Source organism: Amblyraja radiata, chromosome 2, assembly GCF_010909765.2.
Source record: "Amblyraja radiata isolate CabotCenter1 chromosome 2, sAmbRad1.1.pri, whole genome shotgun sequence".
Classification (NCBI taxonomy): Eukaryota; Metazoa; Chordata; class Chondrichthyes; order Rajiformes; family Rajidae; genus Amblyraja; species Amblyraja radiata.
Genome location: NC_045957.1, coordinates 26,026,834 through 26,049,180, shown reverse-complemented (window position 1 = coordinate 26,049,180; position 22,347 = coordinate 26,026,834). Strand labels below are relative to the sequence as shown.

The window sequence follows — 22,347 nt, the reverse complement described above, 5'->3', positions numbered from 1 at the left end:
GCATGTCCTTGCATGCCCAACCTCTCCCTGGAGCTCAAGCCCTCGAGTCCTGGCATATCCTTGTAAATACGACCAGCAATCACCCGTACACTAGTTCTATCCTACACACCAGGGACAATTATTTTTTACAAAAGCCAATTAACTTACAAACCCGCACATTTTTGGAGTGTGGGAGAAAATCGGAGAAAACTCATGCGGTCACAGGGAGAATGTACAAACTGTGTACACAGCACCTGAAAGAATGGAAGCCAGGTCTCTGGGGCTATAAGGCAGTGACTCTACCGTCCTGCAACTGTGACGCCCAACAATTAGTTGAGTACGTTGGATTTAAAGCCCCCATCAAGACGACATTGGCTTGGTGGGCCGGTACTCGCTGAATAGCGAGTACAGGCCCTTGCTCTGAGATAAGCCCTTTATCTTACTGTAGGACTTGAGTCAAAGATTCATAGAGTTATAAGGCGTGGAAACAGGCCCTTTGGCCCAACTAGCCCACAACGACTGACATGCCCTATCTATACTAGTCCCACCTGCCTGCACTTGACTCATAACCCTCTAAACCTGTCCTATCCATGTACCTGTCCATGTGTCTCTTAAACATAATAATAGTACCTGCATCAACCTTACGCCGTAACTGTATTATTCTGAAAACTGTCAAGGTAAAAGGGAGCAAATATTAATCACTGACATAGCATAAAGCCTGTCGACTAGAGAACAGAATTTGAACTGGGAGATTCCAGGAACAAATTATGAGCCTCTCTTGCTCATTAGTTGCCGAACAATTATCGCTCAATTATCTTACTCTAAACATTAAACAATTATCTTACTGTAAACACCCATCTATCTTATTCTGGCCCAACTTTTCACTGAACATTTCTTGCTTCAGAAACTAACCAATAGGTGGTTAGAGTCATAGAGTCTTCAGCCCAACTTATCAACTAGTCCCACCTGCCTGCATTTGGCCCATGTCACTCTAAACCTGTCCTATCCATGTACCTGTTTAAATGTTTCTTAAATGTTGCAATACTCCTTGCCACAACAACCTCCTCTGGCAGCTCATTCCATACACCCACCACCCTTTGTGTAAAAAAATTACGCCTCAGGTTCCTATTAAATCTTTCCCCCTTCATCTTAAACCTATGTCCTCTGGTTCCCAATTCCCCTACTCTGGGCAAGAGACCCCATGCATCTAAGAAGAAGGGTTATGGACATCAACTACTACCAGAACATGAAACAACCAAAATAATGAGACCTGCTAAGGATTAAACTACTTGGCATACAATTGCATCCATTTTGTCAGAGGGGGGTGGGTTATGGGAGGGGGAGGATGGGTGGGATACGTAGGGATGCGATTTTGCTCGCCATGCTTCAAGCACATGGGACTAGGCTATCTCTCTTTCCGTCTTACCCTCATCCCTTCAAATCGTGACAAGGCTCTTAATGGTCTCAAAGCTCTGAGTGTCCGAAGGGATTTAATGGCAGCTAGTTCAGCGTATCCCAAGGCATTAGCTGTTAGGCTGACTACTGAGACCTACACGGAAACACAAACAAAATGAGAATCTGTTCTATTATCAAGCACCCTTGCACTGGGGTAGGCGATTGGGGGGGAAATCACCTCCTGGGAGCGAGGGGCTTCCCATTTGTGAAGCAATCTGGATTGGTACCTGCTGAGAGAAAGAGCATCACAATTCAAGTTTGCTTGGTGTTGGGGAGTAGGGTGTTGAGGGAGTTGCCACCTAGAGAAAGGAAGCATTTTTTTAACAAAGACATCGGAGCCCCAACCTAACATCTGCACATGTCTTTGCAATTCAACCTGCACGTCTTTGCAATTTAACATCTGCATGTCTTTGCATTTAACATCTGCACACATTGTTGCAACCCAATGAGGCCATTTGGGCCAATTGGCAATTTCGACGGTTCGCTACAGGGAGAAGGGTGAGGACGTTTCCAGCGTTAGGAGGGTCAGTAAGAGGGGAACGCGGGGTTGAGGTACAAGTAACAGAGGAGGGCGAGTGATTAGATCTGGGTTCTGATGTCTGAAAGGCAGATACTATGGGAATTCGACATCTACTTGAAGAGAGATCATTTCCAAGGCCTTGGGAGAATGAGACGGATTGGCTAACGCAATAAAGGTCGAGAAATCTCTTTCACGTAATATTTTCACCCCACAACATTGAGGGCCATTCAGCCCATTGAGTTTATGCCCTGAGACAAACAGTCCTAGCAATCCCATTGTAGAAACAAGGAAAAGTGAAAGTCCTGGATCAAATAGTGAAAGGCCTGGATAGAGTTAATGTGGAGAGGTTATTTCCACCAGTGGGTGAGTCTAGGACAAGAGGGCACAGCCTCGAAATAAAAGGATGTACCTTTAGAAATTAGATGAGGAGGAATTTCTTTAGTAAGAGGGTGGTGAACCTGTACAATTCATTGCCACAGACGGCTGTGGAGGCCAAATCAATGGATATGTTTAAGGCAGAGATTGACAGATTCTTGATTAGTTCAGGTGTCAGGGGTTATGGGAAGAAGGTAGGAGAATGGGGTTCTTCTTCTTCTTGTGTATGGCGTGCACAGCCTAAAGTGGTAGGACAACTTGTTCTATTTGATCTTATTTGATTGTGCACACCGGGTTGATTGCATTTGTCGAAACAGGGCGGACCACGTGAAGGTTGCAATCTCCCACCCCGAGAATGGGGTTGAGAGGGAAAGATAGATCAGCCATGAGTGATTAGCAGAGTAGACGCGATGAGTCGAATAGCCTAATTCTGCTCCTTGAACTTATGAATTTATGAAGAACTGCGGATGCTGGTTTATACCAAAGATAGACACGAAGTGCTGTAACAATTCAGTGGGTCATGCAGCATCTCTGGAGTAAAAAAGATGGGTGACATTTCGGGTTGGGATTCTTCTTCTAACTGGAGAAGGGCCTTAACCCGAAATATCACCCATCCTTTCTCTCCAGAGATGCTGCCTGACCCGTTGAGTTACTCCAATATTTTGTGTCTATCCACAATGTAAACCAGCATCTGCAGTTCCTTCCTACACAAGTGACAGGTAGATACAGGTGAGGGGGCTTGATGGACAGGGGTAGACAAAGGCCAGAGATGAAAAGAAGACCAAAGGCTAAGGCTGGAGAAGACAAACGGTGAGATAAGGAGAGAATAAGGAGAGCAACCCCATTACCCATTTATTTCTGCTGTGATTTATTCTCTTCACACGCCAATCGAGTCACTCCTGGGTGCTTCTGCCGCTCACCTAGCTTACAGGTAACCTACAGTAAACCAGTTCCTACAGGATATCTTTGGGGTGTGAGAGGAAATCGGAAGACTTGCTGGAAACACACGTGGATCACAGGGACATGTTTAGTTTAGTTTAGTGACCTGTATCTGATTGAGTTGCTGTCAGATGTTTTTACTCCTTGTGTTAGTTTATTTTTGTTTAGAGATACAGCATTGAAATCCTTCTGCCCACCGAGTCCATGCCAATCATCGATTACCCGTTCACACTAGTTCTAGGTCGTCATTCTTTCTCGTCCGTTCTCTACGCACCAGGGGCAATTTTACAGAGGGTCAATTCACCTACAAAACCACAGGTCTTTGGGATGTGGGAGGAAACATACAGCCATAGGGAGAATGTGCAAACTCCACACAGGCAGCACCCAAGGATGAGGGTCTAACCGGGTTCTCTGGTGCTGAGGTAGCAGCTCCACCTGCTGCGGCCCAGTGCCGCCCTTACTGAAACATTTTAGTAGCATTTGTAGGAGCTTCGAGCAAAAGCGGACTGGACTACGAACTCCTCAACAGCTCCTAGGGCGGCAAGGTGGCACAGCGGCAGAGTTGCTGCCTTACAACGCCAGAGACCCTGGTTTGATCCTCATTACGGGTGCTGTCTGCACGCTGTTTGTATGTTCTCCCTGTGACCTGCTCCGGTTTTCTCCAAGTGCTCCGGTTTCATCCCACACTCCAAAAAAGGTACAGGTTGCAGGTTAATTGGCTTCAGTAAAATTGTGAATTGTCCCTAATGTGTAGGGTAGTGCTAGTGTACAGGACAATTGCTGGTCGGCACGGACTCGGTGGGCCGAAGGGCCAGTTTCCATACTGTATCTCTATAATCTAATCTAAACAGCATTTTTGCTGATCCCACTGTCATCAAACAATTGGTTTCCATGTTGATGGTCTCCATAGTTCTCAAATTACTTATCTCTGTCACTGACTGAAAATAGTTTCCTTAGTAAACACTCGTAAGAAAGATGGGCACTTCCTTCTTCAAGACAACCTGGAAAGATGTAGTGAGCTCAACGAGATAGCAGGATCCAGGACTCATCAGAGGTTCAATAGAAGCACCCTGACCTCTGGTCTTTAGCCTCTCCTTGGATCCGATGGACATGTCCGCACCCTTGTTTCATGGCTGGGTTTGATTTAGTGCAGGGGCCTGAGCGGTCTTTTGAGCTCCTTGCAAGACATGTGTCAGACTGAAGTTGAGACTCCACCTTAGCCTTAGGCTGGCTGGAAGCAACACCTCCGAAAGAGATATCTCGACAAGCTGTACAGATAAGAGAAAGACCGTGTCAGTGCAGAGACGAGCGTAGCAGTGCCCCCATTGCCGCGTGTTAGTACATACGCAGGAGTCGCTGTTAATATGGAGAGAGAGCTACATATACTAGTTGGCCTTACCCTCATGCCTTCAAATCTGGACAAGGCTCGAAGAGGCCTCAATGCCCTCAGGGTCCTGAGAGATTTCATGGCAACAAACTTGTCATAACCAAGAGACTTTGTCAAGAGGCAAACAACAGAAATCTGTGCAGATTGAATGGAACGAATGCAATGTTATCGACAGGGTGCAGTTTCAAACTGTTAGGAAAATGCGGAGATCACAATCAAAAGGCCACATTGCAAACATTCAACAAGACCAGTGAGGCTCTGCTTTAAATACTAAAATGCTATCTGTGGATTTCAGTTTAAACAATTAAAAAAATGGAGATGGGGACCTTGTGTTTCCTGCCATCGAAGTAATTCACCATTGGAGGTACATCGTCGTCACTGGGTTCTGATCTATAAAGACCTACATGGTGAATGGTGGGACATAGTGAATGGTGGAACCTACACAGTGAATGGTAGGACATAGTGAATGTTGGACCCTACACAGTGAATGGTAGGACATAGTGAATGTTGGACCCTACACAGTGAATGGTAGGCCGTGGGGAGTGTTGGAAAGCAGATGGATCTAGGAGTGCAGGTACATAGGTCCTTGAAAGTGACGTTAGAGATGGGGTGGTCAAAAAAGCTCAGCACTATGGCCTTCATCAATCAGAGTACTGAGTCTAGACATTGGGGGGGTCATGTTGCAGTTGTATAAGATGCTTGTGAGACCACATTTGGAGCATTGTGTTCACTTTTGGGCACCATGTTACAAGAAAGATGTTATCAAGCTGGAAAAGGTACAAAGAAGCTTTATGAGGATGTTGCCAGGACTCGAGGGACGGAGCTACAGGGCGTGGCTGAACAGGATGGGACTCTATTCCTTGGAGCACAGGAGAATTAGAGGCGATCTTTTAGAAGTGTACAAAATCGTGAGAGGAATAGATTGGGTAACCGCGCAGAGTAGGGGAATCGAGAACCAGAGGATACAGGTGGAAGGTGAGAGGCCACTGTGTTACTGTACCGCCCCGTAAATTGTAAATTTAGAGGCCTCCCTAAATTGTCCCCAGTATGGAGGATAGAACTAGTGTACGGGCGATCGATGGTCGGCGCGGACTTGGTGGGTCAAAGGGCCTGTTTCCACGCTGTATCTTTCAACTAAACTAAAGTCTAAACTAGTGGACTGAGGTCGGTGTACACAACGTGGCCTCCTCTACGTCAGCCAAGCCAAACGCAGGTTGGGTCATCGTTTTCATAAGTCCAGAAGTTACGTAGCTTTCTGCTTCATTCCCCCTTTAATTCCCCATCCAACTCCCATTCCCAGTGCAGTCACCTCCACTGCCGCAGTGAAGCTCAGGGTAAGCTAGAACATCTTATCTTCCGTCTGGGCATTCCAGAATGAATTTTCCAACATCATGGAAGCTGCTCTCTCATCCTTATATGCCCCACTTTTCTCACCCAGGTTTTCGAGGCAGGCTACAGAGTCATTGAGTCAATACAGCGTGGAAACGGGCACTTCATCCCAAATTGCCCACACTGGCCATCGGTCACCCCTTCGCACTAGTTCTCTGTTATCCCACTTTCTCATCCACCCCCTAGTGTCTCATCCACACACTCAGGGCAATCTTACACAGGTCAATTTATGTACAAAACCCACACGTCATTGGGATGTGGGAGGAACCGGAGCTCCCAGAGGTCACAGGGAGAAAAGTGCAAACCCCATACAGACAGTACTCGAGGACAGGATCGAGCGGGGGGTCTCCAGCGCTGTGAGGCGGCAGCACTACACGCTGCGACGCTGCACCACCACTAGTGAAAGACTGCTCTCTGGAGACCTCGCTGGGAGATAATCCTTGTCCATTGTCCTGACCCAATGTTGAGGGGACCAGGTCCCCCTGAGTGAATGCTCGACATGCTCTGACCCTCGATAATGTTTCAGTGGGCAGCAGAGACTCGCAGTCCGCCCATGAGGACAGGAACGTGGATGGCTTGAGACAGTTCCCAATGATGAGAAGCTGTATTAATGTAACCTCAGGACATCCTATTTGTGCCTTTTTGCCTGTGTACATCCCACGAACAGGTGTGTACTCGACAGGCACTGAGTACAGAAGTTGGGATGTTACGTTGCAGCTGTACAAGACACTGGTGAGGCCACAGTTGGAGGACTGTGCTCAGTTTTGATGTCATCAAGCTGGAAAGGGGGCAGAGAAGTTTTACGAGGATGTTGCCAGGACTTGAGGGCCTGAGCTATAGGGAGAGGTTGGGCAGGGGACTGGAGCGCAGGCGGATGAGGGGTGATCTTATAAAGGTGTATGAAATCATGAAGGGAATAGATGGAGTAGATGCACAGAGTACTTGACCCAGAGTAGGGCATCAACAACCAGAGGACATCAGTTTGAGGTGAGAGGGAAAAGATTCAACAGGAATCTGAGGGGCAACTTTTTCACACAGATGGTAGTGGGTATATGGAATGAGGAGGTATTTGAGGCAAGTACTATAACAATATTTAAAAGACACTTTAATGGAAAAGGTTTGGAGGGCCATGAGTTATGGGCCAACCACAGGCAGGTGGGACTAGTGCAAATGGGGCAACTTGGTCGGTGTGGGCAAGCTGGGCCGAAGGGCCTGTTTCCGTGCTATGTGACTCTATGGCCCTAGGCACTGGGATGATCTCTTCCCTGCAGTGGTGTGGGATTGTGTTACATTCAGTGAGAGAGTAGACAGGGGCCTTGATTTCATGATTTGTCCACTCCAAAGGTTCAAGTGTTTGCCCCAATATTGGGCTCTGATTTTGAGCTCACTCAGGTAGTAAAATATAGTAACAATCTTCTCATGGCCACAGTTTAAGTACAATTAAAGGATTTACAAAACCAATGGTTAGTTTGTCAAACTTCCTCTCATTTTATTTTTCACAGGAAGGATGTGCAGTCTTTGTAAATTGTGCAGAGGAGGTTTACAAGAATGATACCGGGATTAGGGGGTATTAGCTACAGGGAGAGGTTGGACAAACTTGGCATACAGAGGAGGCTTGGGTTCAAGTCCATAACTCCCTGGAAGAGTCAAAACAAGTGGAAATAGTGGTAAAGAAGGCCAATGGTATGTCTTCTTTAGTAGATTGTCATGATGCAGCTTTATAGGACTTCAGTTAGGCAGCATTTGGAGTATTGCATGCAGTTTCGGTCACCCCATTACAGGAAGGATGTGGAGGCTTTGTAAACTTGTGCAGAGGAGGTTTACCAGAATGATGCCTGGATTCGGAGGTATAAGCTACAGGGAGAGGTTGGACAGACTTGAATTGTTTTCTCTGGAACGCCGGAGGTTGAGGGGAAACCTGATAGAAGTATATAACATTATGAGAGGTGTAGAGAGGGTAGACGGTCTGAATTTCTTTGCTGGGATGGAAATATCAAATACTAGAGGGCATAGTTTTCTGGTAAGAGTGGCTAAGTTTAAAGGAGATGTGCGGGGCAAGTCTTTTTACACAGAGGCTGGTGGGTGCCTGGAAGATGCTACCTGGGGTGGTGGTGGAGGCAGATACAATAATGACAACGTTTACAGGAGATGTGTGGGGCAAGTTTTGTTTTACACAGAGGTTAGTGAGCGCCTGGAACGGGCTGCCAGGAGTGGTGACAGATGCAGATACGTCAGTGGCGTTTAAGAGACTTTTGGCTAACCACATGGATATGTTGGGAGTATGGATCACGTGTGGGCAGATAAGAAATGATCTCGGCACCATGTTCAGCACAGACGTTGTGCGCTGAATGGCCTGTTCCTGTGTTGTACTATTTCACGTGCTATGTAAATCGTTGGGGAAGATAGTTTAAAACAAAACAGAATCTGTTCTCATAGGTTATGAATTTAAATTTTAAAAGTTGGACATTGATCCTCTGTGGTCTTGGGTTGGGATTGGTAGACTTGGCCATCAGAGTGAACTGACAGGGTCTATTGATAATTACTCGGCCAGGCTGCCATGTGAACCCCTGGGCTCCGTATGTATCTCCTCGCCTCAGACTGCCAAGGTCAGATCAGGTAAATGCCAAAAATGTGCCCGGGACAGGTGTGAAAACTTTACACTCGGATTAGACATGTTTTACGAGGATGTTGCCAGGACTCGACGGTCTGAGCTTTAGGGAGAAGTTGAGCAGGCTGGGACTCTATTCCTTGGAGCGCAGGAGAAAGATTAAAGGTCAATAGTGAGTCACATATACAGCAGAAACATCAAAACCTGCCCCCTGGCCTTGTTCAGGAACATTATTTGTTAGTAGCAATGTTACACATACAAAACGGATAAGCATTTATGTTTACCTTCATTCACCTTGCATTGAGGCAGCGGTAATCCTTCCCATCAGCTACCCTGCTGTACTTTTAATCTATAATTGACTTTCAATGAGCACCAAGCTAACGGTGAACACTAGCTCTGGAATCGTTCCCAACTGAGCTTTTGGGCTCTGGAAATTGTGGCTACAGGTTAGTCAGTCCGGCTTGTAAAAGAAATTATAGGGCAGGATAGGATAGGGCAAGGACTGAATTTAGGTTGCTTCCAGCATACGGTTGGTATCCCAGGACTGAGGTGCAAAAAATCCTTCCCAATGTCAAGTCTGGGTGTTACAGTAATGGTGATGATGGCGCCATTATTAAGGTGTGTACACGAATGGCAGGTTTTGCACAATGTTTTCACACAGAGTAGTTTGTATCTGGCATGAGCTGCCAGAGGAGGCGGTGGAGGCAGAAACAATGGCAACATATAAGAGGCATCTGCACAGGTAGTTAAATTGACAAGTCATTTTTATTGAAGCATAATCAAGGACTGGTCTCTTTGAAAAGCACACCTCCAGATTCAGGGACAGTTTCTTCCCAGCTGTTATCAGGCAACTGAAACATCCTATCAATAACTAGATAGCAGTCCTGAACTACCTTCTACCTCATTGGAGGCCTTTGGACTATCTTTAATTGGACTTTACTGGATTTATCTTGCACTAAACATTATTCCCTTTATCCGGCATTTGTACACGGTGGACGGCTTGAATTTAACCCTTTGACCCACTGAGTCTGCACCAACTAGCAATCCCCATACACTAACACTATACTACACACTAGAGACCTTTTTTAAAATCCTTTTTATCAAGGCCAATTAGCTTGCAAACCTTTACGACTCGGGAATGTGGGAGGAAACCAGAGTACCCGGAGAAAACCCTCGGGGTCACGGAGAGAACGTACAATCTCCGGACAGACAACACCTATAGTCAGGCATTTGTACATTCTCCCTATGAGCCTGTGGGTTTTCTCCGGGTACTCTGGTTTCCTCCCACATTCCCGAGGCATAAAGGTTTGCAGGTTAACTGGCTTTCGTAAAAAGGGTTAACAAAGCGGTAGTCTCTGGTGCTGTAAGCAGCAACTCTACCACTGCGCCACTCTACTCTGTGCTGACTGAATAGCATGCAACAAAAAAGCTTTTCACTGTGCCTCGGTACATGCGTCAATAATAACTATAGAAAGTGTGACAGTGGGTGATCGATGGTCGGCATGGCCTCAAGTGGGCCAAAGTGTCTGTTCCCATAGCTTTATCTCTAAGCAACACTCAACTAAACCCTCGTTGGACCCTGGTTTATGACTGAACAGCTGAGCGTGAGGTTTGAGACTCCTGAGGTGAGATTGGACTGGGTTTAAGTTGGTTCCTGGTGGAGTCTGGGCAATTTCAGTCATTAGGTGCCAAAACCAACTGTGTTCCCGTGACACTACCTCATGCAAAGACATTGGGAGACTTTATAGAATGATCCCAGGAATGAGTGGGTTAACATATGATGAGCATTTGACGGCACTGGGCTTCTACTCGCTGGAGTTTAAAAGGATGATAGGGGACTTTATTGAAACTTACCGAATAGTGAAAGGCTTGGATAGAGTGTATATGGAGAATGAGAGAATCTAGGACCAGAGATCATAGCCTCAGAATAAAAGGATGTTCCTTTAGGAAGGATATGAGGAAGAATTTCTTTAGTCAGAGGGTGGTGAATCTGAGGAATCCATTGCTCAGAAGGCTATGAAGGCCATGTCAATGGATATTTTTTAAGGCAGAGATCGATAGATTCTTGATTAGTATGATATGGTTGGGATCACGGAGACATGGCTCCAGGGTGACCAAGGCTGGGAGCTGAACATCCAGGAATATTCAATATTCAGGAGGGATAGACAGAAAGGGAAAGGAGGTGAGGTAGCGTTGCTGGTTAGAGAGCAGATTAACGCAATAGAAAGGAAGGACATTAGTTTGGAGGATGTGGAATCGATATGGGTAGAGCTGCGAAACACTAAGGGGCAGAAAACGCTAGTGGGAGTTGTGTACAGGCCACCTAACAGTAGTAGTGGAGTTGGGGATGGCATCAAACAGGAAATTAGAAATGCGTGCAACAAAGGTAAAACAGTTATAATGGGTGACTTCAATCTACATATAGATTGGGTGAATCAAATTGGCAAGGGTGCTGAGGATGAGAATTTCTTGGAATGTATGCGGGATAGTTTTCTAAACCAACATGTAGAGGAACCAACGAGAGAGCAGGCTATTCTAGACTGGGTATTGAGTAATGAGGAAGGGTTAGTTAGCAGTCTTGTTGTGCGTGGCCCATTGGGCAAGAGTGACCATAATATGGTTGAGTTCTTCATTAGGATGGAGAGTGACATTGTTAATTCAGAAACAAGGTGAACTTAAAGAAAGGTAACTTTGAGGGTATGAGACGTGAATTGGCCAAGACAGACTGGCAATTGATTCTTAATGGGTTGACGGTGGATATGCAATGGAAGGCATTTAAAGACTGCATGGATGAACTACAACAATTGTTCATCCCAGTTTGGCAAAAAAATAAATCAGGGAAGGTAGTGCATCCATGGATAACAAGGGAAATCAGGGATAGTTTCAAAACAAAAGATGAAGCGTACAAATTAGCCAGAAAAAGCAGCCTACCAGAGGACTGGGAGAAATTCAGAGTCCAGCAGAGGAGGACAAAGGGCTTAATTAGGAAAGGGAAAATAGATTATGAAAGAAATCTGGCAGGGAACATAAAAACTGACTGCAAAAGCTTTTATAGATATGTGAAGAGAAAAAGATTAGTTAAAACAAATGTAGGTCCCTTGCAGTCAGAAACAGGTGAGTTGATTATGGGGAACAAGGACATAGCAGACCAATTGAATAACTACTTTGGTTCTGTCTTCACTAAGAAAGACATAAATAATCTGCTGGAAATAGCAGGGGACCGGGGGTCAAATGAGATGGAGGAACTGAGTGAAATCCAGGTTAGCCGGGAAGTGGTGTTAGGTAAATTGAATGGATTAAAGGCCGATAAATCCCCAGGGCCAGATAGGCTGCATCCCAGAGTACTTAAGGAAGTAGCCCCAGAAATAGTGGATGCATTAGTGATAATTTTTCAAAACTCTTTAGATTCTGGAGTAGTTCCTGAGGATTGGAGGGTAGCTAATGTAACCCCACTTTTTAAAAAGGGAGGGAGAGAGAAAACGGGGAATTACAGACCAGTTAGTCTAACGTCGGTAGTGGGGAAACTGGTAGAATCAGTTATTAAAGATGGGATAGCAGCACATTTGGAAAGTGGTGAAATCATTGGACAAAGTCAGCATGGATTTATGAAAGGTAAATCATGTCTGACGAATCTTATAGAATTTTTCAAGGATGTAACTAGTAGAGTGGATAAGGGAGAACCAGTGGATGTGTTATATCTGGACTTTCAGAAGGCTTTCGACAAGGTCCCACATAAGAGATTAGTATACAAAACTTAAAGCACACGGTATTGGGGGTTCAGTATTGGTGTGGATAGAGAACTGGCTGGCAGACAGGAAGCAAATCGTAGGAGTAAACGGGTCCTTTTCACAATGGCAGGCAGTGACTAGTGGGGTACCGCAAGGCTCAGTGCTGGGACCCCAGCTATTTGTGATATATATTAATGATTTGGACGATGGAATTGAATGCAACATCTCCAAGTTTGCGGATGACACGAAGCTGGGGGGCAGTGTTAGCTGTAAGGAGGATGCTCGGAGGCTGCAAGGTGACTTGGATAGGCTGGGTGAGTGGGCAAATGCATGGCAGATGCAGTATAATGTGGATAAATGTGAGGTTATCCACTTTGGTGGCAAAAACAGGAAAGTAGACTATTATCTGAATGGAGGCCGATTAGGAAAAGGGGAGATGCAACGAGACCTGGTGTCATGGTACACCAGTCATTAAAAGTAGGCATGCAGGTGCAGCAGGCAGTGAAGAAAGCGAATGGTATGTTAGCATTCATAGCAAAAAGATTTGAGTATAGGAGCAGGGAGGTTCTGCTGCAGTTGTACAGGGTCTTGGTGAGACCACACCTGGAGTATTGCGTACAGTTTTGGTCTCCTAATCTGAGGAAAGACATTCTTGCCATAGAGGGAGTACAGAGAAGGTTCACCAGACTGATTTCTGGGATGTCAGGACTTTCATATGAAGAAAGACTGGATAGACTCGGCTTGTACATGCTAGAATTTAGAAGATTGAGGGGGGATCTTATAGAAACTTACAAAATTCTTAAGGGGTTGGACAGGCAAGATGCAGGGAGATTGTTCCCGATGTTGGGGAAGTCCAGAACAAGGGGTCACAGTTTAAGGATAAGGGGGAAATCTTTTAGGACCGAGATGAGGAAAACATTTTTCACACAGAGAGTGGTGAATCTCTGGAATTCTCTGCCACAGAAGGTAGTTGAGGCCAGTTCATTGGCTATATTTAAGAGGGAGTTAGATGTGGCCCTTGTGGCTAAAGGGATCAGGGGGTATGGAGAGAAGGCTGGTACAGGATACTGAGTTGGATGATCAGCCATGATCATATTGAATGGCGGTGCAGGCTCGAAGGGCCGAATGCCCTACTCCTGCACCTATTTTCTATGTTTCTCTGTTTCTAGTATGGGTATCAAGAGTTATGGGGAGAAGGTTGGAGAATGGGGTTTGGAGGGAAAGATAGATCAGCCATGATTAAATGGCGGAGTAGACTTGATGGGCCGAATGGCCAAATTCTGCTCCTATCACTTATGAAGCACTGGAAACTTCCAGCATGTCAGGCAGCATCTGCGAAAAAATAATCGCCTTATGGTAAAGAAAACACAGTGCTGGAGTAACACACGGGCCAGGCAACATCTCTGGAGAACATGGATAGGTGACGCCTAGGGTCGGGACCTTAGTTCAGACATCTTCTCAGAAACCTAGTGGCATCTGAAGAAGGGTCCTGACCCGATACGTCACCTATCCATATTCTCCAGAGATGCTGCCTGGCCTATCCATATTCTCCAGTGATGCTGCCTAACCTGCTGAGTTACTCCAGCACTTTGTGCCTTTTTTAGTCCAGCATCTGCAGTTACTTGTGTCTTCACCTCATGTGGATGTCCCCAATTTGAAATACTAACTATTCTTCTCTCTCCATGGATGCTGCCTGACCTGCTGAGTTTTTCTGGCTTTATTTCAGATTTCCGGGATTTGTTTTGTTAATTGGGTGCTGTTGAATGATAGGTACAGTCAAAATATTTTTTCACAAGGTGGAAATGTCATAGACTAAAGGACATAGCTCTGAGAGAGGGGCAAAGTTTAAAGTGTTTTTTACAGAGAGGGTGGTGGGTGCTATGAATATGGTGCCAAGGGTGGTGGTGGAGGCAGACACGACAATGATGTTCAGGAGGCTTTTAGACAGGCACGTAGATTTGCTGGGAATGGGGAGAATATGGATCATGTGCAGGCAAAGGAGTTTAGTTTTGTTTTGTTTGGAGATACATCGCGGAAACAGGTCCTTCAACGCACTGAGTCCGTGCCGACTGCCGACTGGCGATCACCCCTACACTTGCACTCACCTACACACCAGGGGCAATTTACAATCTTTACCAAAGCCAATTAACCTATGAACCTGTATGTCTTTGGAGTGTGGGAGGAAACCCATGCAGTCATAGGGAGAACGTACAAACAGACAGCACCCATAGTCAGGAGAGTAGGTTATTTTGGCATAATGTTCAGCATGGGCATTGTGGGCTGAATGGCCTGTTCCTGTGGTCTACTGTGCTGTACTGTTCTATGTTCTACGATCAGGCTCCAGCTAACTTTGACCTGTGTCAGGTTGTGGAGACGTGGACTGAGAGGAGATCAGTGAGATACTTCTGAATTAATGGGGCTGCACTGTAGCACAGCGTAGAGTTGCTGCCTTGCAGCGCCAGAGATCCGTGTTTGATCCCGACTACTGGTGTTGTCTGTACGCAGTTTGTCCGTTCTCCCCGTGACCTGTGTGAGTTTTCTCTGGGTGCTCCGGTTTCTTCCCACATACCAAAGACATGCAGGTTTGTATGCTAATTGGCTTCTGTAAAATTGTAAATTGTCCCTAGTGTGTAGGATAGTGTTAATGTACAGAGTGATCGCTGTTCGGCGCAGACTCGGTGAGCCGAAAGTCCTGTTTCTGCACTGTATCTCTAAACTAAAGTAATATCATTGTCTTGACAAAAAGAATATTAACCACCAACCTCACTCACTTGAACCAGTTGTGTGCACATTTAACACAACAGTTTTTTTTAATCTTCTCAGAGAGCTAGTGGCCTCTGGTGTTGCTATGGCACATGGGATTCATAGAACAGAGGCACTGAATTCAGAAGCAGGGAGGTTGTGTTGAATCTATTCAGTACATCTCATGTGTTGGGTTGAAGCCAGAATATTGTGTCCCAATTCTGAGCACCTGACCAGCAAGAGTGTGAAGGTCATAGAGTTATACAGCATGGAAACTGGCCCTTCAGCCCACCATGTTTATGCCGATCATCATGCCCTTCTCTACTAATCCCACGTACCTTCCTTAATTCCATATCCCTCTGTACCATGCTCATTCAATAAATGATACCTGCAATGTATAATGTATGGATAATGTACTTGTGTGCTGTCTATGTGTCTGCAAACAAGATGTTTATTGTAGCTGTACCTCACTGCACATGTACCAGAGGGAGTAGTTGAGGCAGGTTCAGTAACAACGTTTATAATACATTGGATAAGTATATGGAAGGTTTAGTGCCATATAGAGCAGGTGTGGGCAACTGGGACTAGCTTGGGTGGGGTACCATGGTGGGCATGATTGAGATGGGCTGAAGGGACTGTTTCCATGCTGTATGAGTCTGTGAATTAATATGACAAGAAACCTGACTTGACAGTTTGACTAAGTATACAGATGCTTCTTGAATATTTAGAGCTGAGAGATACAGCGTGGAAGTAGGCCCTTCGGCCTACCGAGTCCACGCCGACCAGCAATGCCCATACACTAACTTTATCCTACACACTAGAGACAATTTACAATTTTACCAAACCTACAAACCTGTACGTCTTTGGAGTGTAGGAGGGAACCAGGGCACCTGGACAAAACTCATGTAGATCTCAGGGAGAACGTAGAAACTCCGTAGTCAGGATCAAACCCGGGTCCCTGGTGCTGTAAGGCAGCAGCTCTACCGCTGTGTCACTGTGCCCCCCTGTTACAATTCCTGCCTTCTTCACCTCCACTGACAGCTCATTCCTGATACCAACTACTCTGCGTGCAAACTTTGACCATCAGATCACCATTAAATCTCCTCCCATGCACCTTCAACATACGCCCTCAAGTTTTGAACACCTTCATACCATAGCTTTCTAATAAGGCTGCAGGAGGATATGAGGCATAGATAGGATAGACAATCAGAACCTTTTTTTCCAGGATGGAATGTTAAATACCAGAGGGCATAGTTTGAAGGTGAGAGGAGAAAAGCTTAATGGAGATGTGCAGGGCAAGTTTTTTTACACAGAGTGTTGTGGGTACCTGGAATGCACTGCCAGGGGTGGTTGTTGAGGCAGATACGATAATGACATTTAAAAGACTTTTGAATAGGCACAAGGAATGGAGGGATATTGATTATATGCAGGCAGATAAGAGTTGGTTTTGGGATCATGTTCGGCACAGACACTGTGGGCCGAAGGGCCTGTTCCTATGCTGTACTGTTCTATGTAAAAGATTTACTAGAAATTTTCCTGCCATCATTGCTTAGACTGGAGATGCTGGGCTCGTTCTCCATGGGGAATAGAAGGTTAAGTGGAGCATAAAACACAAAGTGCTGGAGGTACTCAGCGGGTCAGGCGAAATGAAGGGATGATGTTTCAAGTCAGGATTCTTCTTGTACATAAATAGGGTTAGATAGGGGTCTATGAGATCACAAGGGGTTTTGAACATAGAACATAGAGTGAGTGGTACAGCACAGGAACAGGCCATTCGGCCCACAAGGTCTGTGCTGAACAGAGAGGGATAATGATGTGTATAAAATCATGAGAGGAATAGATCGGATAGACGCAGAATCTCTTGCCCAGAGTAGGAGAATAGAGAACCAGTCGACATAGGTTTAAGGTGAAGGGGGAAAGATTCAATAAGAATCTGAGGGGTAACCTTTTCACACAAAGGGTGGTCGGTGTATGGAACGATCTGTCGGGAGGTTGTTGAAGCTGGGACTATCGCAATGTTTAAGAAACATTTAGACAGATGCACGGATAGGGCAGGTTTAATAATAATAATAATGGATGGGATTTATATAGCGCCTTTCTAATACTCAAGGCGCTTTACATCGCATTATTCATTCACTCCTCAGTCACACTCGGTGGTGGTAAGTTACTTCTGTAGCCACAGCTGCCCTGGGGCAGACTGACGGAAGCGTGGCTGCCATTCTGCGCCTACGGCCCCTCCGACCACCACCAATCACTCACACACATTCACACACAGGCAAAGGTGGGTGAAGTGTCTTGCCCAAGGACACAACGACAGTATGCACTCCAAGCGGGATTCGAACCGGCTACCTTCCGGTTGCCAGCCGAACACTTAGCCCATTGTGCCATCTGTCGTCCCGAAGTTTAGAGGGATATGGGCCAAACGCAAAGCAGGTGGGACTAGTGTAGACGGGATATGTTAGTGGCTGTGGGCAAGTTGGGCCAAAGGGCCTGTTACCATGCAGGATGAGTGACTCTCTGACTCTATGTTACTATTTAACACAGCACTGATGTAGCTGAGACAACAGTCAAGTGACAACAGATCCATTAAGTCATCATCACTTCTAACGGCCTTGGGCCCATGCAATTAGCTGCCACAGGGAGAGCATCATGAGATTTAGGATTCAGCTCCCTATCTTTTGTACTAATAAGGAAATGGCCATTACGGTTATCGGACTGATCAGGGCATTGTGTTGTGTACATCACACCTCGGGCGTGCTAAAATCAAGAGTTAATTATAGCCCCTCTACAGCTCCATGACTTCACTCTCTCCCTTGCCAACTCTCGCCCAAGGGCCATGTGCTTACGGGGCCCAGAAAGATCAGAACACAGAGTCATGGGCTTGACCATGAAAGGACAAAGAACCGAGTTTAGTTTAAGGTGCGAGGGGAAAGATTTAATAGAAACCTGAGGGGCACATTTTTCACACAGAGGGTGTATGGAACGAGCTGCCAGAGGAGGTAGTTGAGGCAGGTACTATCACAACATTTGAAAGACATTCCAAGATACATGGATAGGACAGGTTTAGAAGCACATAGGCCAAACACAGGCAGGTGGGACTAATGGAGACAGGGCATTTTAGTCAGTGCGGGGAGGTTGGGCCAAAGGACCTGTTTCCATGCTGCAGAACTGTAAGGGCCCTGAGCCGAATCATCACCTATCCATATTCTAATAATCTGCCAAGAAACTGCCTGACCCACAGAGTTACTCCAGCAATTTGTGTCTTTTTTTAGTTGGGCATATGATGTGTGTGTTCATGTGTGCGTGCATACATGGATACACATGTGTGTATTCAATGATGGAATAATAGTTTTGGGCAGATCTATCATTTCTTGGTTGGTCACACGGTTATAAACCAGTTTGTTTAGTTTAGTTTAGTTTAATTTATTGTCACGGGTGCCGAGGTACAATGAAAAGCTTTTTGTTGCATGCTATCCAGTCAGTGGAAAAACTATACATGATTACAATCAAGCCGTCCACAGTGTACAGATACATGAAGGGAGTAACGTTTAGTGCAAGATAAAGCCCTGTAAAGTCCGATTAAAGATAGTCAGAGGTTCTCCAACGAGGTAGATAGTAGCTCAGGACTGCTCTCTAGTTGTTGATAGAATGGTTCAGTTGCCTGATAACAGTAATAGTGAAAGCAGTGTGCCTAATAACCTGTAGATTCCTTCAGAACCATGGCATGGGAATGGTTGCTAGGAAGTCAATTTGTTGGGTGGGCGGATAGAAGGGATTGACTTCTTTGCAGCAAATGACTTGCCCCAGTTGCAGGGGCCACTGGGACTCAGTGTAGCAGACACGGGTGTCAGGGGTTATGGGGAGAAGGCAGGCGAATGGGGTTAGGAGGGAGAAATAGATCAGCCATGATTGAATGGGGAAGTAGTTGTGGGTCCCACAACTTATGAACTTATGAATATCTAACTGGCCTGATACCCTCAAAACCCACAGATCTCCAGAGCTCAGAGGAAAAGCACGAGGGGTGGGATATCCCGCCAACTATTATACCACCCCCCCCCCCCCACCCAACCCCCACTACCCAAAGACACAGTGGGCCTCCCTGAGCATGTTCTATGAATGTGCAGCAGGGCACGGTGAAATAAAGGCACGGCTGTAAACGTCTAGAAAGGAGATGGACAAACTCAAACTCTCGACAACATGGCCAGTTCAACCGGTCGACCTTGGTCAAGTAGAACGCTGGCCCTAAAGTCACCGGATTGGCCCATTCTCCCACCCCACGTACTTACCGCCACAATCAAGAAGTCCAGCCAGCACCAGGCATTGGTGAAATATTTCTTGAAGCCGTATGCCACCCACTTGAGAAGCATCTCCAGCACAAAGACGTAGGTGAAGATCTTGTCCAGGTACTCCAGCACCACCTTGATCACTGGCTTTTTGTCGATGTTGACGTCTTCGAACGTCTGCAGGACACAAAGCGTGGAGACATTGGCACAGGAATGAAGAAAAATCAGGGGCATCTCATCCAGCGGGCATTGCGGGGACGTGACAACATACCGTGACATCTGACGCTCGTGACTGCCCCGCGGCAGACCAGGCCATGCCCTTTTCCCTCTTCATTCCCCTGTGCCCGGGATTGTGCCAATCTACCAGCTTTGTGTTTTGCCAGTCGCTGGAATGCAGAGGCCCAGAAGGGTGGCATAGCTGGAGATTGCGAGCAAAGTGAGTGGGCATGGAGCGGTAGGAAACTTTTAGATGAATGCTTGAAATGCTAAAATGTAGAAGGGAGACAGGCCCCAAGTGCAGAGAAATGGGATTAACATGGAGTGGTCTCATCACAATTGGCTGCAGGGCATGTTTCCATGCCACATGGCCCTAGGAGAAGGGGCAACTATTAAAATCACAATCGGCAGCACAGTGGTACCCAGCTGGTGGAGTGCTGCCTTACAGTGCCAGTGACCTGGGTTCGATCCTGACCTCTGGGACTGTCTATGTGGAGTTTGCACCTTCTCTCTTTGACTGTGTGGGTTCCCTCTGGGTTCTTCCCACATCCCAAAGACATACATGTGTGTAGGTCAATCAGCCTCTGTAAAATGCACCTAGTGTGTAGGGAGTGGATGCAAAGTGGGATAACACATGTACAACTAGTGTGAATGGGTGACCGATGGTTGGCGTGGAACGGCTTGTTTCCGCACTGCATATTTCAACTTAATTCAAAAAACCACAAAGACAGAAAGTGCTGGAGTAACTCAGCGGGTCAGGCAGCCTCTCTGGAGAACATGGATAGGTGGCGTTTCGGGACGGGACCTTTCTTACGAGATGCTACCTGACTCACTGTTACTCCAGCACTTTGTGTCCTTTTGTGTATTAACCAACATCTGGAGTTCCTTTTTTCTCCAAGAAACCAAGAGACATTATCGAGTTCAAAAACAAGTTCACTCAGAGTGAACATTGCAACAGCATGGGCAGCACAGCGACAAAACGGTAGAGTTGCTGCCTCACAGCACCAGACCCGGGTTCCATCCTGTCTGTACGGGCTCAGGGGAGTGTTGTAGAACAGAGGGATCTAGGAGTACAGGTACATAGTTTGTGGCAACACAGATAGACAGGGTGGTCAAAAAGGCTTTTGGCACTTAGGCCTTTATCAGGCAGAGCATAGAAGTTGGGTGGTTATGTTGCAGTTGTATAAGACATTGGTGAGGCCACAGTTAGAGTATTGTGTTTAGTTTTGGGTACCATGTTATAGGAAAGATGTTGTCAAGCTGGAAAGGGTGCATAGAAGATTTACAAGGATGTTGCCACGACTCAAGGGCTTGAGCAGGCTGGGACTCTATTCCTTGGAGCGCAGATGGAATAGGGGGGAGATCTAATAGAGGTGTATAAAATCATGAGAGGAATAGATTGGGTAGACACACAGAGTCCCCTGCCCAGAGTCGAGGAATCGAGAACCAGAGGTCTTAGGTTTAACGTGAAGGGAGGAAAGATTTAATAGGAATCTGAGGGGTAATCTTTTCATGCAAAGGATGGTAAGTGTATGGAACGAGCTTCTGGAAGAGGTAGTTGAGGCAGGTACTATCGCAACATTTATGAAACATTTAGACAGCTACATGAATAGGACAGGTTTAGAGGGATATGGGCCAAAGGCAGGCAGGTGGGACTGGTGTAGATGGGAGATGTTGGCCAGTGTGGGCAAGTTGGGCTGAAGAGCCTGTGTCCACACTGAAAAACTCTATGACTCTATGTTCTCCCTGTGATGGCATGGTTTTTCTCCAGGTGCTCCGGTTTCCTCCCACATCCCAAAAACGTGCAGGTTTGTCGGGTAATTGGCTTCTGTAAATTGTCCCTATTGTGTAGGATAGAAGTATGCATGGGTGATTGTCAGTCAGCACGGACTTGGTAGGCCGAAGGGCCTGTTTCCATGCAATATCTCTAAAAACGCAAAAAACAAAAAAATAAACTAAAAAACTGACCAGGGCTCCACTGCTCAGTAGGATCATGAAGATGATGAAGGTCTCGAACCAGTTGTGTTCCACGATCTTGTAGCAGGTTTTCCTCAGGTTCCACCAAGTTCTCCCGGAACCTGTGATGATGTTAATCTGGCAGCAGCTGAAGTGACGGACACAAGCTGTGGAATGAGAGAGAGAGAGAGAGAAAGAGAGAAAGAGAGATAGAGATAGATAGATAGATAGATAGATAGAGAGAGAGAGAGGGAGTGGGAGAGAGAGAAAGGATCAGGTCTCATTCAAACAGCTGGATTGGCATTTTGAGTCTTTCCCAACCTGAGAGAAGGGAGGAGTTCACCTTGGGATGGGTTTGTGTGAGACGTTCCACTACGACTCCCTTCGCCAGAAGCTTACTCATAGTCACAATTGTAGATGCACAGCCAAATATTCATAGTCATGGAATCATAGTCATAGACACAGTCATAGTGTCGTAGTCATAGAGTCATAGATTCATAGTCATGCCGTCATAGATTCATAAAGTCATAGTCTTAGTCATAGAGTCACAGTCATAGAGTGAAAACAGGCCATTCGGCCCAACTTTCCCACGCCGACCAACATGCTCTATCTACACCAGTCCCACCTATCTGCATTTGGCCTGTGCCCCTCTAAACATATCCTACCCATGTACCTGTCCAAATGTTTTTTTAAACATTGTGATAGAACCTGGCTCAATTACCTCCTCCGACAGCTCATTCCATATACCCACCATATGTAAAATAAGCTAC

The 22,347-nt window shown here is 46.1% G+C and overlaps 1 protein-coding gene across 4 annotated transcripts in view; it reads right to left on the bottom strand.

Moving 5' to 3' along the window:
• The window catches only part of LOC116987597 (sodium channel protein type 4 subunit alpha-like), a 368,780-nt gene that overhangs the window by 34,526 nt on the left and 311,907 nt on the right, over window positions 1-22,347 (bottom strand). For 3 of the 4 annotated variants that reach the window (XM_033043769.1, XM_033043758.1, XM_033043785.1), the window contains 3 exons: window positions 21,590-21,744; window positions 19,409-19,582; window positions 1,406-1,528 (listed from right to left, as the gene is read on the bottom strand). In XM_033043769.1, the coding sequence (XP_032899660.1) occupies window positions 1,406-1,528; window positions 19,409-19,582; window positions 21,590-21,744 (452 nt within the window). Of the gene's footprint in view, window positions 1-1,405; window positions 1,529-4,667; window positions 4,791-19,408; window positions 19,583-21,589; window positions 21,745-22,347 lie in introns of all 4 variants that reach the window. The other variant, XM_033043777.1, reaches the window with a different exon arrangement.